Below are 25,308 nucleotides of genomic sequence, written 5' to 3' on the forward strand. Positions count from 1 at the left end.
CTTGTCGTCAATTGTGACCCCGAGGATTTTGAGTGAGTTAGATAACTCGACTCTAGAGTCACCAATGATAAATTGAGGGTCGTAAGCAATATCTCCAATCATCATAGCTTGGGACTTTATGTTGTTGACCATAAGATAATTACGAGAAAGTCGAGACAGGAGGATGTCAGTATCATGGTTCAGGGAAATTTCCAAGAAAGTGATATCGTGATGAGATCGATAAGTTGTCGTATCGTCGGCATATAGACGCAAGGAAGCGATCTGGCCAGCAAAGTTTAAGTCATTCATATATATATTAAAAAATAAGGGACCGAGAAGACTACCTTGAGGCACATCACATTGAACGGGAAGCCAATCAGAGAATTTGCAATTAAATTTAACTCTTTGCTGTCGCTCAGTCAAGTATGACTGGACGAATCTGAGGGCATCATCATTCAGACCATAAGCACGCAACTTGGCTAGGAGTAGACTGTGACACACAGAAACAAAAGCTTTGGAAAGGTCAATGGCAATAGTTCCAGTGACTTTCTTAGAATCCAGGGCTAGTCTCCAGTCGTCAACCATTTTTAGAAGAGCAGTGCAACATGGGTGCGTTATTAAATTTCGGACGCTGTTGACCCATTTTGGAAGCTAATACTATTATTTGATTTTAGGTAAGCTGTTTTCCAATTTCCAACGCTAATATCCGATTTTGGAAGGTAGGCGTCTCACTCCCAAAGTTCTGTGCGGCGCGCTAACATGGTTTTTTTCTAACGCTGATTTTTTTCAGACTCGCACAGAGAACTTCGCCTAAAAAAAGGATTGCTCGTAGTCTCATACAACTTAAAAGGTTCGACACTAGAAGAAGCTTATTAACGTCCGGTTTCATTATTTCGGATTCAAATGCTAAATTAGCGCTTGGTAGAGGGAACTTTTGATTTTGAATTCAGATGTTTTTTAACAAAATCTCAAGTGAACCACATGACGAGAGGCATTAGAAAGTTATTTTGCGAATGCACTTGCTATTTTTAACTGGAAGTGCGTTTCTTATTTTTCTCTTTTGCTGTTGTAGCTTTTGTAGTTATCGTTTTCAATGTTTAAGAACAAAAGCTTCATCACCCGATGCTTGGGAAGTTTATTCCTGCCCCGAGTCTCCTATAGCGAGGTGATAGAGCACCCATCGTACTGATCGGTAGGTCGTGGGATCGACTCCATTAGGGAGCATTCACAGCTATATTGTTTGGGTATGCCTGTGACATTCCCTGAATTACTATAACTTTCAACTTTGCGATTGGTTCTTTGAAACACGTTTGATGTTTACTTACCAATAAATATAATTAACCATTATTCTACGAGCGCGCGTTGGATATGAGATGATAAATAGCCAACGAGGGGGGTAGCGCCGAGTTGGCTATAATCATCTCATATCCAACAAGCGAGAGTGGAATAATCGTTTTGTCAAAAAAAAGAAAAAACGCCCCCAAGATATTATGCAAATCTTCTCTACTTTATTTTGTAAGAAGAAACCAGATGTTACAATGTACAGATATTAGATTATGGTATATTGGCTCATATACCATTATGGCTAAGCCAATAAAAAGTCTTGAATTTCATTATCTAATGATCCAGTTTTTAATAATTACCATTAGAAGTATGCTATAAAAGGAACAAGGCTCTATCGTACATGTTTAATGCTGTACAATCTTTGTCTTCTCTCGCACGTAACTTGACTCAAATAATGGTACCAGACATAACGGCTCTTGGACGGACCTACACTTGGCTTTTTTATTAAGGAAAAGGTTTGGTTGTAACAGCATACGGAAATACACAAACAAAAGAATAAAAGAAACACATTGTTGTTATTTTTTACAGTGACAAATAAATTACAAGCACAACTTGCATACACCATAAGCTATGGTCATGGAGAGTTGTGTGCAGAGAACGAAAGACTAATAATTTAAACCAGTTATAAGCTTGTAACAACAGGTCATGAAACAAAAACAAGTATAAACCAAACAGGCTGAAATCATTAAGAGCCGTACATAAATATGGTTACACAAAGATTGACAATAAATCAGTTAAGGTAAACATTAATAAACTAAATAATTAACGGAACGCCTTTAAATTGAAATGAGATAAATAAATTAAGGAAAAAAGTTGTCGCACACATTTCCGGTGATGCAATGCTTTAATTTACTATGAAAAATAACTCAAGGTGCGAGTTCTTATTTTTTGAACAAATTTAATGCATTGGAAAGAAGGAGTGAGAAAAGTCATCTTCACATTCTCCTGCAGGATAATAAGTGTAATTATTTCTTTCCAACCTTGCGATAGCGCGGTCAGCTTAGAACTATCATATAATGGTTCAAGTATATAACGGGAGGTGAATAACTTGATCACCCAAAGTCTGAAAATATCCACATTCTTAGAAATCATCAAATTGCTGAGAAGGCAATCATACATTTTGGCACCTATAAAAGCGGAGACCGCTGACTGGTAAACAGTCTCCTCCACTTAGGAAGACATAACCATGCCCTATTTGGGGAGTTTTTCTTGCTAATACTAAAACGATCAGTGAATTTTGTGATCGAATACCCTGGTATCAGAACGGACCATCACAACGTCAGTCAAGAAAGACTTGTCTTTAACAGTAAGCCATGCTGGTAACTGTCTGCATTTTACTGAAAAGCAATCTTCGCCTCTTCAAAATCATAATCAGCCTCCAAAAACCGCAACTGTATTATTGAATCCCCCAGAGATTCTGGAGCTAATGAGAAGAAAAGTAAAAAGGCTATGGAAAAAAATTATGATTTTCTGAATCAGCATCGATTTAGTCTGTGCTGCAGTAGCGGAACGAGCATTGAGGTATACCATTTATGTAGTAAACGTAGTAACCACCGCAGTTTATCACTTTAATGGAACTTAAATAAGTGCAGCAGTCTGACAACCAGTGGAAGCAAACCGTCCTGTTAACCCGGCCATCAGTTTGTGTGGGATGTGTACCATTTAGCCAACCGGGTCCACGGGAGTTACATCGGTATTTAGGCGGACATGAAGTAGGCATTCTTGTACCTGCTGCTCCTTCAAAACGGTACCAACCCTTAAGTCCATTATCACAAATCGTGTCCTGATTGGTGTAATTTATCCTTCTGTCTGACCCTGTCAGACTTTGATAGTTTAGACATTCTAAATTAGACAAAGAAGAAATGTTAAAAGAAATTAAAAAAGGCGAAACAAACCTTCAAATACGATTTATTTATTTAGAAAAGCTGACCCAGTTCAGCTTGAAGCTGGTTGAAATGGGTGCTTGTTCAAAAAATAACTGAAGGCCAGACCATAACACATGCAGGGAGCAACCCTTAGGTCTACTATCACAAATCTTGTCTTGATTGGTGTAATTTATCCTTCTGTCTGCTCCAGTCAGAGTTCGATAGCTTTGACATTCTAAAAGAGGAAAAATGACTTAAGAAATTCAAAAAAGTGAAACAAACCTTCGAAATGCAATTTATTTAGACAGGCTTGCCCGACTTAAAGCTGGTTGAAATGGGGAGCTTTACGAAACAATAGATAGATTTAGCAAGAGGACGGGAACGTCAGTTGACAACGGCGCGCGCAGCAAAAATACCGGTAAGAAACTGGGTCGACAACGTCGCCCCGTTCTTAGAAGTGACTTAGCAGTCGTTGCAACGAGACTTAAGCGCAAAATTTGTTCTTCAATAGTCTAAACTCAGCTTTTCAAAGATCGCCGATACAAATTTTCGGTTTAACAAACAGCATTGAAGACAACGAAACTATCCTGTTTGAGAGTTATGCAACAAGCGTAAACAGAGGATAATTATAGTTATGGAAAGTTAGATGTTAACATACGAACCACGTGGGCGATTAAACTTTATAATATATCCATTCCAGGTAAGACTTGTGTCTGTTGATTCATCTATCAAATTTTAGAGCCCATCAGATAATTTTTTCCGCGATTTGTGTTGTCATTTCGTTTCGTACCCCTAGATTTTAGCACTGCTCATATTTCTTCGTAATTTTACAAAGAATAATTTGGAAATCATCATCGTTTTTCCACTTGGTTACTGAATATTTGTATTCATTCACGACGGTACATCTCTTTTGAACATTGAATACTTAGAGGTGCAATGCATTTTGAACGGGATTATGGCTAAACCATGTAGAAACCAAGCGAGCCGACGACAAAGTTGTTTACGATGAGTTCTTGTTTAACGCTGAAAGAATTAATTGAACTCAAACAAGTCACCCATGAAACGGTTAGGCTTAGGGTAAGACTTCGTTTCGGTTTTTCGTTTCTTTGTTTTGTTTTGTTTCTTCTTTTTTCAACGAAGTTGTCCAAGACTGAATTGAATTACTTGATTTAGAAAGTCGTGTCGAAATAAAATTGATGGTCATTTTCTTTTGTTGCGTGAACACGACTTTCTTGTTTTCATCGGCGCTCATTAAAAGTTTAGACATAAAAAATTACAAACCCGAGAAAATTCTCAAGTTGTTTATCTCTGACTTCAATCCACAACGCATTCATTCATGATCGGTAAAAACGACAACGACAACAAATAAATAAAAAAAATTTACGGTACGTAAGCTTCGTGATATTTCATCTGATTGACTGCCCTAAACTTCAACATGCAGCATGGTGATTGGTGAATCGCTTTACGATAAATTTCAACAGCGTCACATTCTTAGAGTTTTCAGAAAAGAAAGGCTTAAAAGAAAAGAAAGGCTTAAAGAAATGTATCAAACAAAAGCCCCTTTATTGTCTAATTCAAAAGCAAACTGAGTCCTGAAATCCTGGATTGCTTGCCAACGACCGTGTTCTAATTTCCTTTCGGGAGTCTAGCAAATTGAAGCGGCAAGCTTTCAGAAATAAACCGATTAAAACAAAGAAAGGGACCCAATTATTCTGGAGATGAGTTTTGAAATACTTCCAAACAGTTTTATCTCGTTTGCATCGATTTACAAGAGCACAACTGGCGGAAATCCCAGACGTTCTGATCGCGACGGAAAAACCAGCGAAATGACGTCCTGAACTTGTTAGGGAGAACGGCAACGCTAACACCGGAAGTCGAATGGTGTCATGTCCAGACTTTTCCGCGCGTTCTCCGGTTCTGAAATGACGTTCCCGTCCTCTTGCTAAATATATCTAATTACAAAGCCAGACCCCAACAACTTTTAGTCGGCTGTCACAAATCTTATTTTGATTGCCGTAGAATATCTTTCTGTCTCCATCCATCAGACTCTGATAATTTTGACCCAGTCATCGAGTTGAGCAGAGAAAGAAGATAATGATTCAAGAAAGTCATAAAACAAACCAACTAAAAACCAAAAAGTCTCGCGATGCAATACAGGTCATATATCCTCAATACTCGCTTGACAACCTGTTATCCAATTTATTACTTATATAATGGTGAAATAATCTTAGTGGTTATTTTCCAGAAAAACTCACACATTCGCACAATTAAAGAATAATCTTTTACAGCTATCATGAGGGTACAAGCCTGATCAATAACAGATTTATTTCATGGCGTAAAGATTACACCAGAGAAATAAAGTAAAAATTGACGAAATTAGATTTCGTTATGGTTTTATTCGTATTTACTTTGTTCAACCGTCTTAATTGTTACAAGTGAGGTTGGCCGAATTCTTTTTAACGTAGCCAATATCAGAACGCGGGATTCGCTTCATCTCACTTCGCTTGCTCAGGAAACCCAACGGAAAAACCCTTGGAGCAGAGAAAAAAAATGAGGCTCTATTTTGAGCTGGTTACCTTACACTTTCTGGCTAATCAGTTAAATGTGTAGCTCATATTCAATTTGATAACTTTTTTTTCTGCCTCAACTGCGCAGCATAGAAATAGCGATTTTATATATGATTCATGATATTCGAATTTTCAGGATGTAAATGTTGCACACGTACTCACTTTTGAAAATATCGGCCAAAGTTATTATTCTTTGTATTATATTCAGTATTTCAATGTCTCTTTAACTTACTATTTCAATTTTTACCACTATTTTATTTATTATTTCATACACGACCCTACATACTATGTAGCTGTAACTTTTATTGTGACAAAATCTAGGCCATCTATCTATCTGGCGGCTATCTGTCTCACCAGGCTGTGGAGGCCTGCGTGAAAGAATACTGTTTAATATGAAGAATCGGTTGGTCTCCCTACCTGATGGGAGAATAATGCAAGATCTTCCGTCTCCTACGTATGGATGTTTACATGAACAATTGAAGGATCCTTCAGTATTGTTGCATGAAGCTGATTCGTGGCAGTCGTGTGTACCACTGGCACATTCATCAATATCTGTTGATATAAATTGGCAGGTTGAGAAACATGGCACACGGGAGAGGGAAAATGAATCTCATTTTGGAATTGATGTAGGCTACGTATCCAATGAATGATAATTAGCCTTGCTTGACGAAAGACCACACGCGAAAGTATGATTTGCAAACATTCGACCATGAAAGACGTAAATTCACTATTTAATTAACCTCTTCCTACCCGTGCAAGTATGTCCATCTCCGAAAAAAAACAGTTTTTCAGTAATAACGATACGATCACAGAGTGTTTTTGCGGAAGACGTTCTCGCCACAAGCATGGAAGGAGGCATTACATTCGTTAGCTCTGTCAATTGATGATGCGACGAAAAAAGTATTCAGCCACGAGTGTTGTTCTAGTCAACCTATCATGTAGGTTATCGTAGTTATATTGTAACTGGCGAGCGATGTGATGAACTTCTATTTCAAAGTCATTTTCTTGCATAATATGAAACTTGTTTATTTCAAGTTACTTGTAACTTTTCTCTTTCTGAATTTGGTTTTGACTTTGAACGATTGAAAGGGGTTCTTACCTTTGAATATTTTCACATCCTAATTCGCAAAATTGAGTTGGGCCCATTAAATGCTTTAGCAGTGATGAATCGGAACACTTTTAAAACTAGCTCAGCATTTCACTTAAGGATTTCATGATGGCTTTAATTTAGTTTAATTTATTTTATTCTATTTAAATTTAAATTTGATTTAATTTATTAGCTTTGGCAACAACGCATACGTTATACTACACGGATAAGTTACAATAACATTAACAGGTAGGCAACCACAACAGCGATAGCCAATTACTGTGGTACCAACGGGTAAATAAGAGATTAAAATAGTAAAACGATTACATCAATAATTAATGATTAAAAACAGCATGGAGTTGATGTTGATTTCAGGGTGCGACATGATTTAAATTTCGTACGGATAGTTTTATAAGTCCTGGGATTGTCAATTTCAAAGATCTCTTGAAGTGCAGTCGAATAAAAACACATTAAAGCACGTTTGAAGCCATTTACATTGTTCATACTTAGGTTTAGCTCGTCTAACAACATGTAGCAGCTTTGGTGGCTTTCAAAAGTTTTAGGGCAATCAAGATATTCTTTTACTCAAATCTTGGGTGTTCTTGAGTGAGACATTGGTGGGGATGTGCTTACCCGAACTTAGGGAGCCTTTTGGAAGGGCGACTTTGATATGAAATTAATCTTTGAAGGATTTACCCGTGCATTTGTGTCCATCTCCAGAGAATCCACGAGTACAAGAACATTTAAACGATCCCACGGTGTTTGCACAAATGGCATTGTCCTTGCTACAGCTGTGACTCTTAAGCGCACATTCATCGATGTCTGAAATGAAACAAATAGACTATATCTGTGATCGAGACAACGAACGTTGAGGATGCACGAGGAAAACGGGTAAATAAGAGATTCAACATAACATAGTCTGAACTATATCAGGTGATCATGAAAAGTGCTATTTTTTACAGGCAGATTCGCAAGTTTTTACCCGCTAATACAAAAAGGGATCACGATTCGAATAGAGACGGGGACCTGAGCAATTGCGTCCCTCCCCACATTTCTGTTTGTGGTGGATTCATTTGTGCAGTTGTGACTACTTCTAGGACATTCGTCAATGTCTGTAACAAAATCTGCAGACCATACCAATGATCGTTATTATCAATGGAGACGGGAAAGGTGCGTCTCTAGTATAAAATTGCATGGAAAATTATTGAGCTCTTAACTCAGTTCCAACGGTAGATATGATTTAATCTCTAATGGTTACAAAAGCTGACGTTTCGAGCGTTAGCCCTTCGCTCCGACGAAGGGCTAACGCTCGAAACGTCAGCTTTTGTAATCGTTACGGTGGCCAATTTACCATTTCAACTTTGTTGATATATCCAAATTATCTCGTTACCCCCACCGACGCAGCCCCAAACAGTTTCTTTAGAAACTATCAGCCTTCATTAATTTCTAATGGCTTATCAAAAGGACATTGGCGTGTTCCCACCCCAGATATCAAGAGTTTTTGGTCTCAATCAATATTGTAAAGAAAACATAAGGTGGCGATTTCTATTATCTTTGTTACGGACAGTTTTGTAGGTTTCACATACTGGTAAGGAAAAACTTCATGAAGAAATATCGTTTTTTCCAATTAAAGCCAGGTTTACAAATATACTTGAAACAGCCCTCGCTAGTTTGGCAAATTGAATTTCTATCAGAGCAGTTATGGGCGTTTGTGGCACACTCATTAATGTCTGAAGTCAAATTAAGAAAAATCTGATAAGATTCTTAAATAGTGGGAGGGGCGCGCGCGCGCGCGCGCTGGCTGGGTGGGTGGGCTCTCTGCCAGGTGTAGAAGCGCGCCAAAAATGGCGCAGCTGTGAGGAGGCGTTTCTTTCCCCCTCACTTTTTGCTCCTATTCCCAGTAGGAGTCTCTCGCGCTTCCTACAGCAACACTTTTACAAAATGTCAAAGTCTTATTCTGAACACTTTAGATGATACACTATACATATGGATGGGAGAGTGAAAGGGCTATCCCACCGTCGGCTTACATTCACTCTCTAGCTTAAAACCTCTGAAGGAGTAGATCACAACGATCGCATTTAATGGATAGCTTCTATTTGTGGTAATCACTTTGGGTTGATTATTTAAACAAAGGTTAGCCGTTGTTTAACAAAACTGCGTTCTAACTATCTTAAATTCAGCTGAATCTTTTATCTAAAAATTATTTTTGGGAACAGTGTCAAGAAGGCCGAAAGCCAGCGGTGGATGGACACTTATATCATTAAAACCCTCCTCTCATAGAAAATATGTAAGGCACACTGCTCACCGGCCCTTTAAGTTTTACCTTTTTCACAATCTTGGCCCGTGAATCCAGAAGTGCATAGACATCGATATCGTTTTCTTGTAAATCCTGATTGGCAGGTGGCTTTGTTCTTGCATGGAGATCCAGCACAAAAATTCTTTAACACAAAGGAAGAAATCTGTCATTGCTAGAAAGAGCTTAACTCTGCCTCGAAGACTGCCTCCAATAGCTTAAAAACTTAATAACGTGCAGCTTTCTGAGGTAAAAAGAAGAATTATTATTCACCCTGAATAGCACTCTAATCCTTCGTAGATAATTCTTAAGTATCTCATCATGTTTCTGTGATACCTATCTTTACCTATCTTTTGCTATCTTTACTGAAAGGAAAACAGGATCTGTTATCAACTGTGTTTGGAAGAAGTGTCCGAACGAAACGAGAAAAATACATTGTTTCTGTTAATGGCGTAGGGCACCAAAGAGTCCTTCGGGCGCCAAGGGGTACTTTTAATTGCAAGTTCAGCTTTGTTTACAAAAGGTCCTTCATGACATTAGCATGTGTCTCAGTAGCTTGAAATATTAATAACAGATAGTGTATAAATAGCTCTAGTCAAATATGAAAATTTCAAGAATACACCCTCAGCTCTCACGAATCGCCCAAAAAGCTCGATTATTATAATTGATACCTAGCGGCTCGTACCTTCGTTCCATGATATACGTAGTTCGCTGCTGTCACTAGATCGTTATCGTATTCTGTGGCCGTTGCGTTGTTCATTTCACAGTTGTGTGTTTCGGCTTCATTTTGTCCAAAATAAAAGTTTATGCTGACACATTTATGGTTCAGGTAACACCGATATTCACACGTGTCCCTGTCAATCACACTGATGTTTGCTATGGTGTGGTTAACAAGACGTTCTCCAACGAGAAATAGATTGGATGGAAATGCAAAGATACGGCATTGATCTAAAAATCAAAAATTATCTTTAACTGAAAAGCGAAATGGATCATCAATACTGTTCCGAGGGTTTCCGATAGTGTTAAGCTCTTTATCAAGGGGACAACATGGGACATAGTTATATTATATTATCATTATATCATATCTTATATTATGTTATGATAATGCATCGACTATGATATATTTACAGAAATACCTTATACTCAGAAGCCTTCAGTGACTGTATTTCGATCCGGAGAGACCGCTCAAAAATAAATGTTTGTCCTCCGATAAAGGTACAATATTCTTTCTTATCATTGAAAAATTTTGAATAATTGTCATAGTGACCTCGGCGTATCAATGCAGGAATGTTTATATCGCTATAGCAATGGTTAAATAATTACAGTCCTTTAGTTCTTCGCCACCAGTCACGCGGGAAGTTTTTATGGTACCGTTATTCGTAGTAAGTATCCAAGGTACGTTATTGTAAACATACAGTGAATGCTTAACAATTTCAACAATTTTGTCTCTGTTTTTCTTGCCTATAAAAAAACCTACTCATTTGGCCTCATAAATCGCAGGCTAAATAATGGTGGAGGGCTCTATAAGCGAGTTAACATATATTTTAAAAGCCGGGTTCTTAAATTACAATCCGATGAAATTGAAATTGTACCCAAATAGAAAAGAAATCCTCATTCCATATCGGTCGGGTGCTTTCTCCCGTAAAAAAAGGGGATTCAAAACTTTCTTTCTCTAACTAGTAAATACCCCATTTTTTCCCTGAGTGCGAGGCAACGGTACCATAACTATTGGCTCTTTATTTTATTGAATATCAACGAACCCCAGACATATGTTTATATATCGTACATATTTGAGTGTTCCAAAAGAAGTTCAAACTATAAGCCGGCGTCCAGCGAAATACATGATAAGTTAAGAAATACTCAAGATTGTTTGGTTAAATCGAGAAACTTTGCAAACATACGTACAAACATTGGAAAATAACCGGTAATATTTTTGAATGAATAAAAGATAACATCACATTGAAATGGACGAAGAGTTTTGCAGCCATTTTGTTAGTTAGACCTCACAGATAAGGAGTTTCAGTTTGTTTTCTTCTAAGTTGGATACCTGAAAACTCTAGAGGAGAGAAATAAAGTTTATCATGAAAACTTACCATCTGGGCAGGATAGAACTTGTTCAAGTGGAAGAACCACAGAGACGATAAGCAAGTTGAGCGAGACTCTCATGTCCTAAAAAAAACCGCAAAAAGCATAGATTTAGATGTCTAGAGAGCTGTTAAGCAAAACATACAGCTTAACCGCATTTTGTTGACTGCAGTGTACAACCAATTTAAGGCTACACTTTCAAGTAACGTGTTAATATGTTTGGCTAGGTTAAAGATGTTTCAGGACCTGTCACAAGGACGCATTAACTGATTTGACGTGTACTGAAGTAGTTACAATTTTGTTAGTTTTCTCCTTAGGCACTTCTCTTCATCCATTACTCCCTTCCTTTTTTTGGTCCGTGACGGCAATAATGAGCAACATGTGAAATGCAAAGGTACAATAACAGCCTTCAAATGTTTGTTTCTTTTGAAGATTTCAAACTATTATTTCCGTAGTATTCACCTAGTTTAATTTCGGCCCAGCTCACACTATTTCGAAGAGTTTCTTAGAAAAAAAATTTAAAGACATATATGTAGCCGTAAAATGGCCAAATTTTTAACCGTTAGTCGTGAAAGCCGTCTTCCCATGGAGACCCTCATTTAATTGTCACGTATTTTGTAAAAAGTAAGATTAGCGGCAGCGACTTTCTACTTATTGACCCCATCTTCTGAGCCATTTACTTCAAGTACTTCCAACAAGTAAAAAAGTTAAACCACCCGTATTCCACGTTTCTTTCAGTTCGTGGAAGCCTGAACCCGCTACGCTTGCTCCGTATTGCCGGGATTTCGGGCCAATAATCCTCAGTGCGGCCCTCGCGCTCGGTTAGTAAGAGGTTAGTCTTTGCGGCAACTGTTATATGTCTTGCAACATGAAGTCTCTACAACTAAGCCACAAATTTTTTAAGAAATACTGGACCAACGCGCCGTGCCATTTTGGCAGTTCGACTGGACCGGTGCTTTGCAACAGTTTGGAAAACTTCCTCGAAATAATACTATTTAAAAAATAAAACCTGAAACACGGCTAGATCAGAAAATTGTTCTCGAAAATGCTTAGTAATTCTGCCATCAGCCTTGCATGTTTTTCCTTTAGCATGGCTAAATAACTCTTCTACAATGCACACTCTCCATCCATTTCCTAAAGAACAGTGCTGCCCGGAACAGGTGATCTAGTCCGATTGCTAAAAGGGGTAGGTTTCTAAAGAAACTGTGGTGCTGTGTCGATGGGGGTAACAAGGTCATTTGGTTTTATGAAGTAAGTTGAAACTGTAAATTGGCCAACGTAAAGAGTAAAAAAGCTGACGTTTCGAGCGTTAGCCCTTCGTTAGAGCGAATGGTGAAGTTCTTTGCGACCTCGGTACTAGTCACTCCAAATGTATCAGTGTTAAAGAGTGAATTGAAAATTGATAAAAGAAAAATTTAAGACGTTTTAGGGAAATTGGTTCATAGCAACGGTGCTTTTCAGGACAACTCTTACCCGGACGATGAGACTTACGTAAAAGAGGAGCCTTTCTACAGACCACAACATGCTTTTAACTAATGTACTGAACTATGAAGCAGGGCATTCTTTTTCAAATCTCTTCTTAATGTCACCTGCAGACTTCCTTTGAACAATTTTGGCCAAGACCCACGCAGAATTTCCGTCTTCTCCGAAACTCAAAACAGGATCTCCTTGTTACAACGTAAGTAAATGGCAACGAAACTCTTAGTTTTATATAACAAAAAATAAAAATATCTCAGACTTCGATGGCTTTTGGAAATTCCTGTTTCTTACTAATTTTCGTAATAACACAGCTAAAATAGTGTTCTTGTTTCCAGGTCATGACAAGAAGGCCGAACACAGGAAGTTCCTTACGTTATGATCGACAGCTAAATAATTTCCCGTCCAGCCCGACCTAATACAGTCAATAAGTCCAATCGGCACTCTATAATGTGACTAAGCTTTTCCTCTTTATTCCTCATACTTGTATTTGGCTTCTCGAAGGGATTCTTAAAGGGAAGTAAAACTTTTTCCGGCATCTCTCGCGCCATCACGGACGGCCCTCTTACGGGCAATTTGTCAATATGTTTTGTAATAAGAACTCCTATTTTTCGCTTTGTAAACAAAGTCATGCAGTTATGGATCATTAACTGAAGAGCTGATATTTGAGTAGTTATGGTTCGTAGTTTTTACGACTAGTCTGTGCGTTATTGACTTCCTAAATACATTTTTATATCATAATGTAGGACTGAGATGTTTTGTTTTCATTTTGACAGGAGGCGTACCTTTCTTTGCAAACACTCCTCTTGAGAGTTATGCCACGCATCTTTTAATTTGGTTTTTTTTTTTTTTGCTCTCCAATGCAACTAATACTAGAAACTAGAAACCATGGCTGATCTAGAAACGGAGTGTGTTTCAGAGTAATGTCAAGTTTAAGCTATAGTGTATGGTCCAAAATTCTCAAGCTAGCGGGTGCAAAACTTCTCTCCAATGAAAAAGCGAAATTTAGCAAAAGCAGGTCCTGACGTCAACCGACCAATCATGTTTTAAATATACTTAACTATATTTACGTTTATAATATACTTAAGTAAATATCCTCAAGTTTAATGAAGGGTATTAAGTTCGAAGACTCAAGGAAAATAATATTGGAAAAATATCATCCCTTTTGGAACTATGTCCTACAACTTAAGTGCATTTGGGTATCCTGGCCTCCATTGATTTTTGAATTTAGAATCATTAGTATCAACTATACAATCATATCCATTGGCTATATCTAAGATGAACAATTTCCAGATGATGATGATGTCAAAATAAGGCTTTTTTCTCCAATAAGCACAATTTTGCTATTACGTTGGTTAGAATATAAACTTTTTCAAATTCAATGAGCATCGAAATTAGAATTGAAAATTTAAACATTTGTTTTACCTGCTGGTTAATCAGGGTCATAAATTATTAGGAACTTTTCGCCACCGGCGCATTTTTTTTTTTTTTTTGGTTGAAAATTTACTAAAGCCTACAGAGAGAGGCTTAGAGTTGAAATTCTATTCAAAGGAATCTTATAGGGCCTGGCGGTTGTCAACCCGAGGCCTAGCCCAAACCACTGTTTTACGCAATCAGTGGGCCTCAACCTTTCTCTATAAGAGGGTTGATTTAATTAAATAAGCGTCCCTCCACTGTTAGCTTTGGCAACCCTGTTTCCGCTGTTCACAAAAATAAATGTTCAGATAAACCGTTCAGCTAAACTGAGTATTGATTACGACGCAGTTTTGTTGAACGACGGCTAAACTTTGTTTAAACAACCTGACCTATAGCATTTCCAAGGCGTGCATGGTACTTTTTGAGACTTTACATAACTAATGAACACAATCCTTGCTCCAAATATAATTTCTAAGATGAATATGACTTTACCCCACGTATTTTCCGTTAAATTTATGTTTACAATCGACTGCGATCATTTACAGACTCAATTTGCTCAAACGGTAGAAAATAAGTTACCATTTGACCACAGCGAGGTTTCAGCCACAAGAATAAAGTTCAAATTTTGAGAACTCAGAGAGAAAAGTGAAATTTTGAAACTGATGTAAAAGCACCAGGAACGAAATTGTAAGACTTACCGCAAAAACTGACGAAATCTCCAAATAGGATCGGATAGAAAGATTTTCAGACAATAGGTATTTCAAAGATACTTTTCGACACTCCCAACAACGCTTAAAAAAAATTGCCAAAAAAGCTATACCTGCAGTTAGGCCTTATACTGGCGTTAACACTAATAGGAATACTGAAGGTATTTTACCAATGTTATCAACTTACCTGAGTGAGTATGAGAGCTTTCTTACAATTTTCAAGATCGGTGTTTTAGGCCGTTTGAAACTTAGTCTGAAACGATATCGCACTCAGTAGTGTAGCACGATGCCGAAGTTTGTAAACCTCCTTTTTAATTCCACCTGCAAAGTTCGTTTGAACATTTTTGGCTAAAGTGCATGCAGCATTAGCCTTTGGTCAGAGCGAATGGAGGAATTGTGGGTTGTGTGTGAGTTTTTATGCAGAGAAAATGGAGTTACGCTATTGGTGGGAATATGGTAGCGAGAGAAACAAGAATAAATTATTTGAATGATAAGCTTTCGTTGATACCATGGGGATTAAGAGCGCCGATTTAAAAGATACATTTTTATTCTAGAGTTTTGCGGCTTTCCGAACTGCCTAGATGTAAGGAAAAGCCGCAGGCTGCAGACTCTTTACGGTAGCTAATTTGCATAATTAACTCAGTAATAGGCTAGTTACGAATTGATGGTGTGAGAAAGTCTGGTAACTAATTAAGGGCACCAAGTCGAGGATGAGGGGAATAAGCGCTTAAGGAAAGACCGCAGACTGCAGACTCTTTACGGTGGCCATTTTACATAATTAATTCAGTTAATATAACCAAAATATCTTGCTATACTCCCCCCATCGACACAGTAGCACAGTTTGTTTAGAAACTTACAGCCTTTAATCTTCTGTCTTTTAATCGAAGTTGGGTGGAGCATGGAGGATGGGGATTTCTTGATTACCTTTTACATTGCAGTTTCCTCGTCATCCCGTGGTCATCGTTGTGGAGACAAGTCATTCTGTAGTGTCGTCATGACGAGCTTTGCTCATGAAAAAAATTCTCAGCAGGCATCGTAAACTGATGCCGAGGTTTGGGGAAGAAGGCGTTGGGTGGATGTCATCACATTAATTACACCACAATGTAATTATACAGATTAGCGTCCACGAATCCACGAGAGATACGCGATTGCGTGCGAGTTAACGCAGGGTCATCTGTTGGCGGTGAAAATCAAAATCATGAAATGAAATGAAGTTTGTTGTGAGCGTAATGGTCATAAAATACTGCGTTTTCTCTGTTTCTGCCTGTTTCCTTATAACGACATTTTTAATCACGTAGTCTTTCAAAGATCCTTCCTTTTCACAGAAGGGGCAATACCGGCGAGGCGCCGTATTCGAAAAGCCTCTCTTTCGATTATTTAGGTATGATTCTTTCGCTTGGTTTGACATAAAACAGTAACAAAAGATATCGCAATTTCATGTGCCGTACGACCTGAATAACTACCGTATCGAATTTCCAGTATTGCGTCACTTGGTGGATCGATCAGTGTTCACGCTTTGCGATCGTAGTACACGATGTTATTGTTTTGGTACAAAACCTGTGGCGGTCGCACGACTTGGCCTCGTATCCTGGTTAAATTCTTACCAATATTATAATATTAAACCTCGACGAGATTTTTCATGTCGAAATGTCGAAAAGCATCATGTTTTCGATTTCGAAACCATTCGAAATGAAGTCATAGAGGCAGTCGGATTTTCGACGTGCGGCTTTCCACCGGCTAACTTAACCACGCAGAGTCTTTGCAGGATTACAAGTGCCACACTTGACCCTTGCAAGCATTGGTATCTACTTTTGAAAGAGGTATGTGACGTTCCTTTGCGTAAATATTTCATATGCGATGTATTTAAGATATTTCCCGACGAAATCCAAAGTGTGGCGACACGGGAACTTCAGCCGGCCAACTCATCGTTCGAAGTAGTGGGGTTAGCCAGGATTCCCGACCTCGTTCACGTTGTGTTCATGTTCTGTCTAATAGCTGGTCTATCTTCTTCGTAATAAACAATCCCCGACGAACTTATTAAATCTGCGGGATTTATGACTATCGTAAATCTGGTGAACTCCGCCACGCTAGACTTTGAGCCCGAAGGCGCGAAAAATTTATCTTTTGGCGCCAAACTCAGTCACGACTCCGAAGAGCTCGCTTCCTAACTTACCGAAAGATCAGCTAGAGTAAATTCCCTTGGAGTGGAACTGAAGAAGCTTCGAACACAGATTTCTCATCTCGAATCAGCATGGAGTCAATTTTACAGACCCTTTTTTCCACCTCAATGTTCGTACCTTGAGGTGGCTTGAGTGCCTCAATGACCAATTGCAATACAATGCCTTTAAAGAATTCAGCTTCAGTTGGTGCGCTGTATTTTCTGCAAGGTAGAGACCAGACTAACACGGACTTTGTCATTGTAGTTATTGTTATGATTATTATAATTATCATTATTATTAATGATTTTGTTATTGTTATCATTATCTTTATGATTGTGATTGAATCATTTTCAAAATGAAATAGGCTGCTCAATGAGGATGGCATGCTGAGGCAAGTAGATTTTCATTTATTTACCCCCCCTCCCCCCAAGTAGAAATTCAAGTGTTTCTGATAGTTTTTCTCTTCAATAGATTGTTAGAATGCAGAAGATTTTCTAAGACACATTGTTCAGAGGGCTTGTCTTAAGTAGTTGTTTTCTGATTCAAAACCACCTGCCTAGTTCTGTTTCTCTTGGGTAGTTAGTCCATGGACTGTTGTTATCTGATGGCAGAACCAACAGGTGGATCTGTTTCTCTTGGGTAGTCAGTCCATTATGGGCTGTTGTTATCTGATGGCAGAACCACCAATCTGTTCTGTTTCTCTTGGGTAGTCAGTCTATAGACTGTTGTTATCTGATGGCAGAACCAGTCCCTATTTTTTTCAGCTCTATGCTGTCAGTCTTTTATGGACAGTTATTTTTATCTGATGGCAGTTTTAGCTTGCTCTTTTTGTTTTGAAAAATGTGTTGCTTATGCTGTTTGTCATGTATCATCTGTTATTAGTCGGAGGCACTTTGGTCAATCAATGCTATCATTGTCTTCATTATTATTATAATTGTTAATTCAGCTGCTACTCTTCTCTCTTTGCCACAGGGCCCACTACAGACAGCACTAGCTTAATGAAGTCCCAAAACCTTTCACAATGAGCCAACTCAAGAATTGCAGTCCTGAACAGTTTTTGGGGTTTTCCTGGCTTTTCTTGAGATTATTTTGTCTCAGTTTCAATTACTTGGATACTCATTCAGCTAGACTAACAATAACACCATTTTGTTCATAGATAAACATTGAAATAATCATAATAGTAATATAAATGATAATAATAATGATTTGTTATTGTTATCATTATCATTATCATTATCATTATCTTTATGATTGTGATCATCATTTTCAAATTGAAATAGGCTGCTCAGTGAGGATGGCATGCTGAGGCAAGTAGATTTTCATTTAATTCCTCCCCCCTCCCCCCAAATAGAAATTCAAGTGTTTCTGATAGTTTGTCTCTTCAATAGATTGTTAGAATGCAGAAGATTTTCCAAGACACATTGTACAGAGGTCTTAAATAGTTGTTTTCTGATTCAAAACCACCTGCCTAGTTCTGTTTCTCTTGGGTAGTTAGTCCATGGACTGTTGTTATCTGATGGCAGAACTAACAGGTGGATCTGTTTCTCTTGGGTAGTCAGTCCATTATGGGCTGTTGTTATCTGATGGCAGAACCACCGATCTGTTCTGTTTCTCTTGGGTGGTCAGTCTATGGACTGTTGTTATCTGATGGCAGAACCAGTCCCTATTTTTTTTTTCAGCTCTATGCTGTCAGTCTTTTAGGACAGTTATTTTTATCTGATGGCAGTTTTAGCTTGCTCTTTTTGTTTTGAAAAGTGTGTTGCTTATGCTGTTTGTCACGTATCATCTGTTATTAGTCATAGGGTGACTTTGGTCAATCAATGCTATCATTGTCCTTAGTATTATTATTAATTCAGCTGCTACTCTTCTCTCTTTGACACGGCCCACTACAGACAGCACTAGCTTAATGAAGTCCCAAAACCTTTCACAATGAGCCAACTCAAGAATTGCAGTCCTGAACAGTTTTTGGGGTTTCTCTGTCTTTTCTTAATTTGTTTTTGCCCCAGTTTCAATCACTTGGATACTCATTCAGCTAGACTAACAATAGCACTATTTTGTTCATAGATAAACATTGAAATAATCATAATAGTAATATGAATGATAATAATAATGATTAGATTAATGGAAATAATCATAGGAATTATAACCATCAGGATAATGAACATTATTTCTCTAACTATTGTAAATATTTTTATCATTATTATTATTATTATTATTATCATTATTATTGTTATCATTGTTATTATTATTATTATTATCATTATTATCATTATTATTGTTATCAATGTTATTATTATTTCCATCATGAATTATTAGAGATGCTTGGAAAAAAATGATCTATAGTTCCCTCCAACTCATTATTCTTTCAGTTAAGTGAATTAAGACTTTGTGAACAGTTACTGCTTTATTCTGTCATTCCTGATGACCATAGAAATGGTGAAAGTCCACAGATATTATCCCTCTAAGAGTTTCTCCAGGTGTTTTTTTTTTCCTCTGAATTTGGTTACAACAGAATGAAGGGCATCAGAGTATAGTGCGCCCAGCTAGACATGAATTGCATTAATATTACAGGGTCATTTTGCTGTATTCAGGGTTTAATCTTAGCCTTCTACAGACAAGTTTGTTCCTCTAAATGCAAAACACATGTTACAAACTTACAAAAACTGCCAAGAAACAGCTACTAAATTTATGGAAACATGACGAACAAGTCAACTAGACTGTGTACTACACATCATTGAAATCAAAGTATCACTTTAGGAACATAAAATCGCAAGGTCAGTTTCCCATTTTTAGTGCCTGAGAAAAGATCAGGCCACCAGATTACTTCAAATTCCCTGGTTGCTCGTCCATCTCAATTGCCAACAACCATTTTAGTTTACTGGGTGATAATCGTGCTTGATTTCTTGCCCCATGCTTTTTAATTGGCCGCCTGTAAAGCTTGTTGAGAGTTTAACAGCTACTACTTGCAGCAACCTCCATATTCCCCCGATAGCTTTTCTTAACTCTAATGGTACAGAACTTTGATGACTCAGACCAGAAATAACATCATTCACTCTACCATCCCTGTAATAAAAAACTTTGGATTTTTCTCTCCATACAGGGGGCCGCAAATGTATTTTTACCCTCACACGTTTATAAAAGCATTCGGCATGCCTGCTAACAAAGCTTGGATGTATGTTTCAGGAACTTAGTATCTTTCAACTCGACACTATTTGCCTGAAACCAAAATAATAATTACGAAAGTTAAGAGATTATTTACTTCTGGAGTGAAATGTACCAAATGATTTGCCCTTTCAAACATGTACCTGAGTTAGCAGGTTTTGTCAATCACAAAATTACACGCCGGGTTATTAGTATTCCTTGGGGACCTTCCTATATTATCATAAATATCTAAGACAAGCAGGTCATTTAGCTGGGTAATCTATGTTAAAAACCGCGCTGTACAGCACTTAGAATTATTTTCCTCACTCATTTTTCTCACACTGCAACTTCGCGTACAACGCAATTATTACTACGCAGTCATATCTGGTGTCCAATTGGGAGAAGAGCTTATTATTTTTGTTTTAGAGGTGAATTGCGATTTCTTGTATGTCCCCTATTTCGTCGAAGAAAAGCTCGAACAAATACTGAAAGTAATGAGTAAGTCACTATGAACAACTAGTGCAAAGTGACAGCACTATCGAGCCAAACTGAGAACTGTTCTTTAATGATTTTTAACGTAAACCACCAATTCTTACTATTTTTAATTTCTGCGTTTTAATAGACTTTGACATATTCTTGAGAAGATATTAAATCGGTTAGCGCTGTTGTTCCTTTCTAAATTATTTTGGTGGAAGCGCCTCAGAAGACACTGGTTTAACTAAAACCATGTTGGGCGACGTTACATTTTGACTGCACAACCTGCAATTAAATTTAATTTTAACAGCTATTCGAGTGTGTGAAGAACGGAAAAGAGCAAAATTACATACCATCGGTCTTTCGATGCACCGACGAATTAAAACTTTTTACAATTCCACTTATCCATTGCTTGTAATTGATAGACCTTGTCCTTATTCTTGCGGGAGGCCGTACGATCTGTTGTCCATTGTAGAACTTGGCAAACTTAGCGCACTCTGCCTAGAGCGCAACAATGTGATCTTTCGATTCTCAATCTCACTAGCGCAGTTGTTGTGTTGAACATGGACGAATAATACATCGCAGCGTGTCTTGTAGATAGCTAAGAGATGCCATGCATGTTTAGGATAAGCGCTGAATATGGACGAGCGTTAAAGCCGCCACTGAAAAAGCACAATCGACCGTTTTTCATTGTAAGGATCAGGTCTTTCACACAGCTGTCAGAATTAAAGAGAGGAAGAACGTCGATCTCGCTCACCTAAGTAGCGAAGTACACCACGAGCGGCGACGGTGATCAAACACTTGGAAGATCACCGTGGTGTCCCTCTACTCTTTGGTATCATAACCAAGAGCGAGCCCTTTCGACTTGTCACTAAGTTTTACGGTTTATAAAACAAAGGCCCCGCTCTACACAAAGCCTTAAAGAATGAAACACTAGAAAAGCTTACTTAGCTTGGAATTATAAAAATTTCCTTTCTTAAAAATCGAAGATTTTCATGGTTTCCGTAACTTCGTATTTTTCCAAATTTCCTCTTTTACATGTTATGCTGTTTTGCATTTTCTTCAGCGTATAATTTAGTTCAGCGTCGATCATTTATCATCCTTAGAGGAAAATATTCTGATCTTTACGTTTAACTATAAAATTGCTCTGGCTTACATTGTGCGCATAAAAGGAGCGTTAAATTAAACATGAGTTGATTCCACGCGAGGGTTTTACCTGGAAAAATGCCTGCACACGAGAGACACCGACATTAACGCGTGTCCCTTTCTGGAAAACATTCGTGTTATGACAAGAAAGGTCAGCTTAAGGGTTTTGGGTTACCCAAACTATGCAATTTTGACGCCGAAAAGTGCCAAAAAGTAATTACAGAAACTTCATCCGCAACACCTTGAACGTGCTGTGGGCGCGAACTGAGATCTTCTCTTACAGTTAATAATTGCCAGGCGGAACTCAGATCCGGCTTAGCCTAATTTGCATAAATTTTTTTGGTGGGCAAAGCTCGTCATGCTAGCAATAATCATAATAAGTCTATTACGTAATCAAAGTGGTTACTACGCGTGTACGCTTTTAATGTAACAAAATGTAAAGAGAACATTTTTCAATAATCATAATAAGTCTATTACGTAATCAAAGTGGTTACTATGCGTGTACGCTTTTAATGCAACAAAATGTAAAGGGAACGTTTTTCAAAGGGGTTTCCAATGCAAAATGCTTGCATTCGTTAATAAGAAAATGTTAGAAACGAACGATACCTTTCCTTCTGAATTCTGTTAGGTTGGCAAGAACGTCCGTCGCCATTATCAATGTTCGCAGAAGCTTTAAACTCTTTAAAACACGCTAAAAAGACCATTTTAGAATAGAAGAAATAAATAGGACAGTGTAAGGTGATTAATGAATGGGGAGCGTCAAAGAGAAGTTTTTTGGCCGAAAGGAAAATGCCACAGCTTTTAAATGTTGTTCCATTGCCTGAAAATGCAAACTACTGGTGGCATTTTGTAGTAGAAAAGTAGTCTTAACCAGTGGAAAAATAAGTAAAGTGACGATTAGCTACTGTACTTAAGAAATGATTTGTAAAGTGATAATCATATTTCATTGAAGTGACGCTATTATGAGATAACTTTTAGTAACCGTCTTGTTGTGAAAATCTTGTACAAATGCTGTTGTTGTCATTGTGATTCTTAGTGTAGAATTTAGCATTCTCTGCATTTATTGCAGTTCATTAGCGTTCCTTCAGGAATACGTTTTGTCTTTCTTTCCTGCGTTCGGTATAATTTACATGTTGTTAATATTCTAGCTTTTTAGTTTCATCGTTGATTTCATCGAGAGAACATCTTGTCTTAAGAGAACATCCGGTTTAGAGTTGCCTTTTCGCGGCCTACAGCGCCGATACAATGTAAGTTTCTAGTTATTATGTTCATCGCGTTCGCTTTAGCCGCCTTTCAGTTTTATATTTCTGCATTTTGTAAGCTTGTATTTTTTGTTGGTTCTTCATTAGTTCAAACCTCTCCCTCCGATCGAGCGTTTGTAATCATTACATCGTCGAGCAAAATTGATTAAGCGTCGCATTCAGATGTAACAAACCACACCGACATCCTCATTATGGCCACAGTTTTCGTTTCCTCATCCGGAAAACGAAGAGTGAGTTAATGCTGCCTCTCTCCTTTGCAGCGAACATCATCCATCCAGATTGGCCCAGACCCCTGACTGTATTTAGCACAAGAAGTAGCCTGGGTTGCACCAGAAAAGCCAAGCTGACGAAAAACCACACTGGCTTCGTTGATTGTCCAGTCATCATCACAAACTGTGCCCCAGTGCCCGTTGCGAGAAACTTCTACGCGTCCGAAGTTTGCACCACCGCCCACCAAACGTACAGCGCCCTCACCTGTAGGACTGATTGATCAACACAATGCTGGAATAAAATATACCATGGATTGTCTACAAGTTATCTAGTAAACCAACGATTTTTCAAAAGTTGTACATCACTGACCACTACAAATTTAAATGCTGACGTTTCCAGTCGAGACTGTATTTTTCATCAAAAGGATCATATTATGATGAAATAGTTTTGAAGGGAAAACGAAATAATGAGTTTGCCTGGGAGCAAACAAATGGATTCAACCTATTTTTATGTATTTTTGTTTTGTTTCCTAGGAATGAGATGATCCTAATTTCATAAAACGGCGAAAATTTGCTACTGTAGAGAGCCTAATACTTCGTAGGCTTTTCATCTGTAGATCGACTATTGCCATTGTTAATTAACATAATTTAAATTTACAATACCTGCAGGCTAAGCGCGTAAAATTTAGCCGTCAGCCTGGAAACTGGTAAAACCAGTCATTTTCCAGATTTTCACTCCTCTACAGAGTAATAAAACATTTATCCTAGCAGCGTAGAGTGTTTTCACTAAGAAAGCACCCTGTAATTGAAAAAGTCTTAATATTAAAGAAACTGGACCAAATACATAGTTCTACCTCTCATGCGTCCCATGTAAAAGCGCAAATTATCAGACTAGAAATTGTCAGGCCTTGCTTCCTTGGTTTGCGTGTTCAATTCACAGGACTTTTCCCCAATCACATAGTTGTAGCTTTAGCATATCACAAGTTTCACAAGTCTTAAAAGGACGCTGTCATCAGCATTTCTTGTGTTATTACCGTAGTTGCAGTCACAATAGTCAAAAGAAAAAAGTTATCAATAATTCATTTCTTGTTCCTGTTTAGTCCTTGAGAATGAGTAACACTGCCTTCTTCAGTCTTGAAACCGTTTAAGATTTATTTGTAAATTCACAGGACTTTTCCCCAATCACATAGTTGTAGCTTTAGCATATCTTTTCCCTCTCGCACCGTCTCGTGAGGGCTGTTTACTGGGTTTCTTTTTAAAGACGAATCCTTTCAGAGCCGTATTAGGTACGCTAGCTCCTCTCCAGTGCATGGATGCCTAGTAGTAGTGAAGTCCGAAAGATAAGAAGAGGCCAGAAGGCTTAGGAAGCTTGAAATCCACAGCATTTCCTCGGGTGTTGGGATTTTAAAGAGCATACTACCTCAAGAAATAAATTGAACGTAATGTCCGAGCCCATGGATTAAATACAAATCAAACCAAGCAACTGAACAAACAAAAATGCAGAGAAATTGACGGAAAAAGACTGGAGGACTGACAAACCTTTCAAGGGATTCTTTTATCGGTATTTTTCGTTTTCCAACTATGTGTATATGGCAAGCGAAGATAGACAATTGAGAGCGTGTTGATAGAAGGTGAGTGCTCGCTCCAGTGCATTCCTCAATATTTAAGACTGTATTTTTGGGCAAAAACGCTTGGATTTTGTTTTTTAATGTATTAATGCATAAAGAAAGCACGTTCGATTTTGTTGTTGTATTCCGTAACTTTTTTTTAAAAGAGAACAACTTTTTTTTCATAGTAATGATAAATAAATTTCACTTGCTCTGGGAAGGAATAACGAATGATAAACATGCAATTATTGTTTATAGGAACCGCGGTCACCAACGTCACAGAGACTTGATTATCACCTCTCAGAAACTGTTAAGCCTAAAGGATATCGAACCTCTGCTCAAAAATGACTGCTGTCAAACATTTCAGATTGATGGTTTGACATAGTCAGGGAAAGCCCTTCAGAAATTAAATTCGCTCCCTGTTCAAATCCTACCTGATGAATCGGTACAATCCCGTTTCAAGTAGCTTCGTTTCTAAGTGTGCAGCCTTC

At 38.0% G+C, this 25,308-nt stretch overlaps 1 protein-coding gene and 1 long non-coding RNA gene across 3 annotated transcripts; one reads left to right on the forward strand and one right to left on the reverse strand.

Moving 5' to 3' along the window:
* Positions 1-1,467: 1,467 nt before the first annotated feature.
* Positions 1,468-15,189, reverse strand: LOC111342106 (uromodulin-like). 2 transcript variants are annotated; one of them, XM_088747258.1, is made up of 7 exons: positions 15,007-15,189; positions 11,229-11,304; positions 9,821-10,083; positions 9,166-9,280; positions 7,539-7,664; positions 6,173-6,307; positions 1,468-3,165 (listed from the first exon to the last, which is right to left on the reverse strand). In XM_088747258.1, the coding sequence occupies exons 2-7, from the start codon at positions 11,299-11,301 to the stop codon at positions 2,810-2,812; spliced, it is 1,068 nt and encodes a 355-aa protein (XP_088603384.1). In that variant the 5' UTR covers positions 11,302-11,304; positions 15,007-15,189; the 3' UTR covers positions 1,468-2,809. The 2 variants fall into 2 exon arrangements, with proteins under 2 accessions (XP_088603384.1, XP_088603385.1); XM_088747259.1 differs by lacking the exon at positions 7,539-7,664.
* Positions 15,190-15,834: 645 nt separating this feature from the next.
* LOC148739196 (uncharacterized) lies at positions 15,835-19,564 on the forward strand. The gene is made up of 2 exons (XR_015996119.1): positions 15,835-17,369; positions 17,951-19,564. It is a non-coding gene; the product is annotated as an uncharacterized LOC148739196 (long non-coding RNA).
* Positions 19,565-25,308: the final 5,744 nt, after the last annotated feature.

This window comes from Stylophora pistillata, chromosome 2 (assembly GCF_964205215.1).
Source record: "Stylophora pistillata chromosome 2, jaStyPist1.2, whole genome shotgun sequence".
NCBI lineage: Eukaryota > Metazoa > Cnidaria > Anthozoa > Scleractinia > Pocilloporidae > Stylophora > Stylophora pistillata.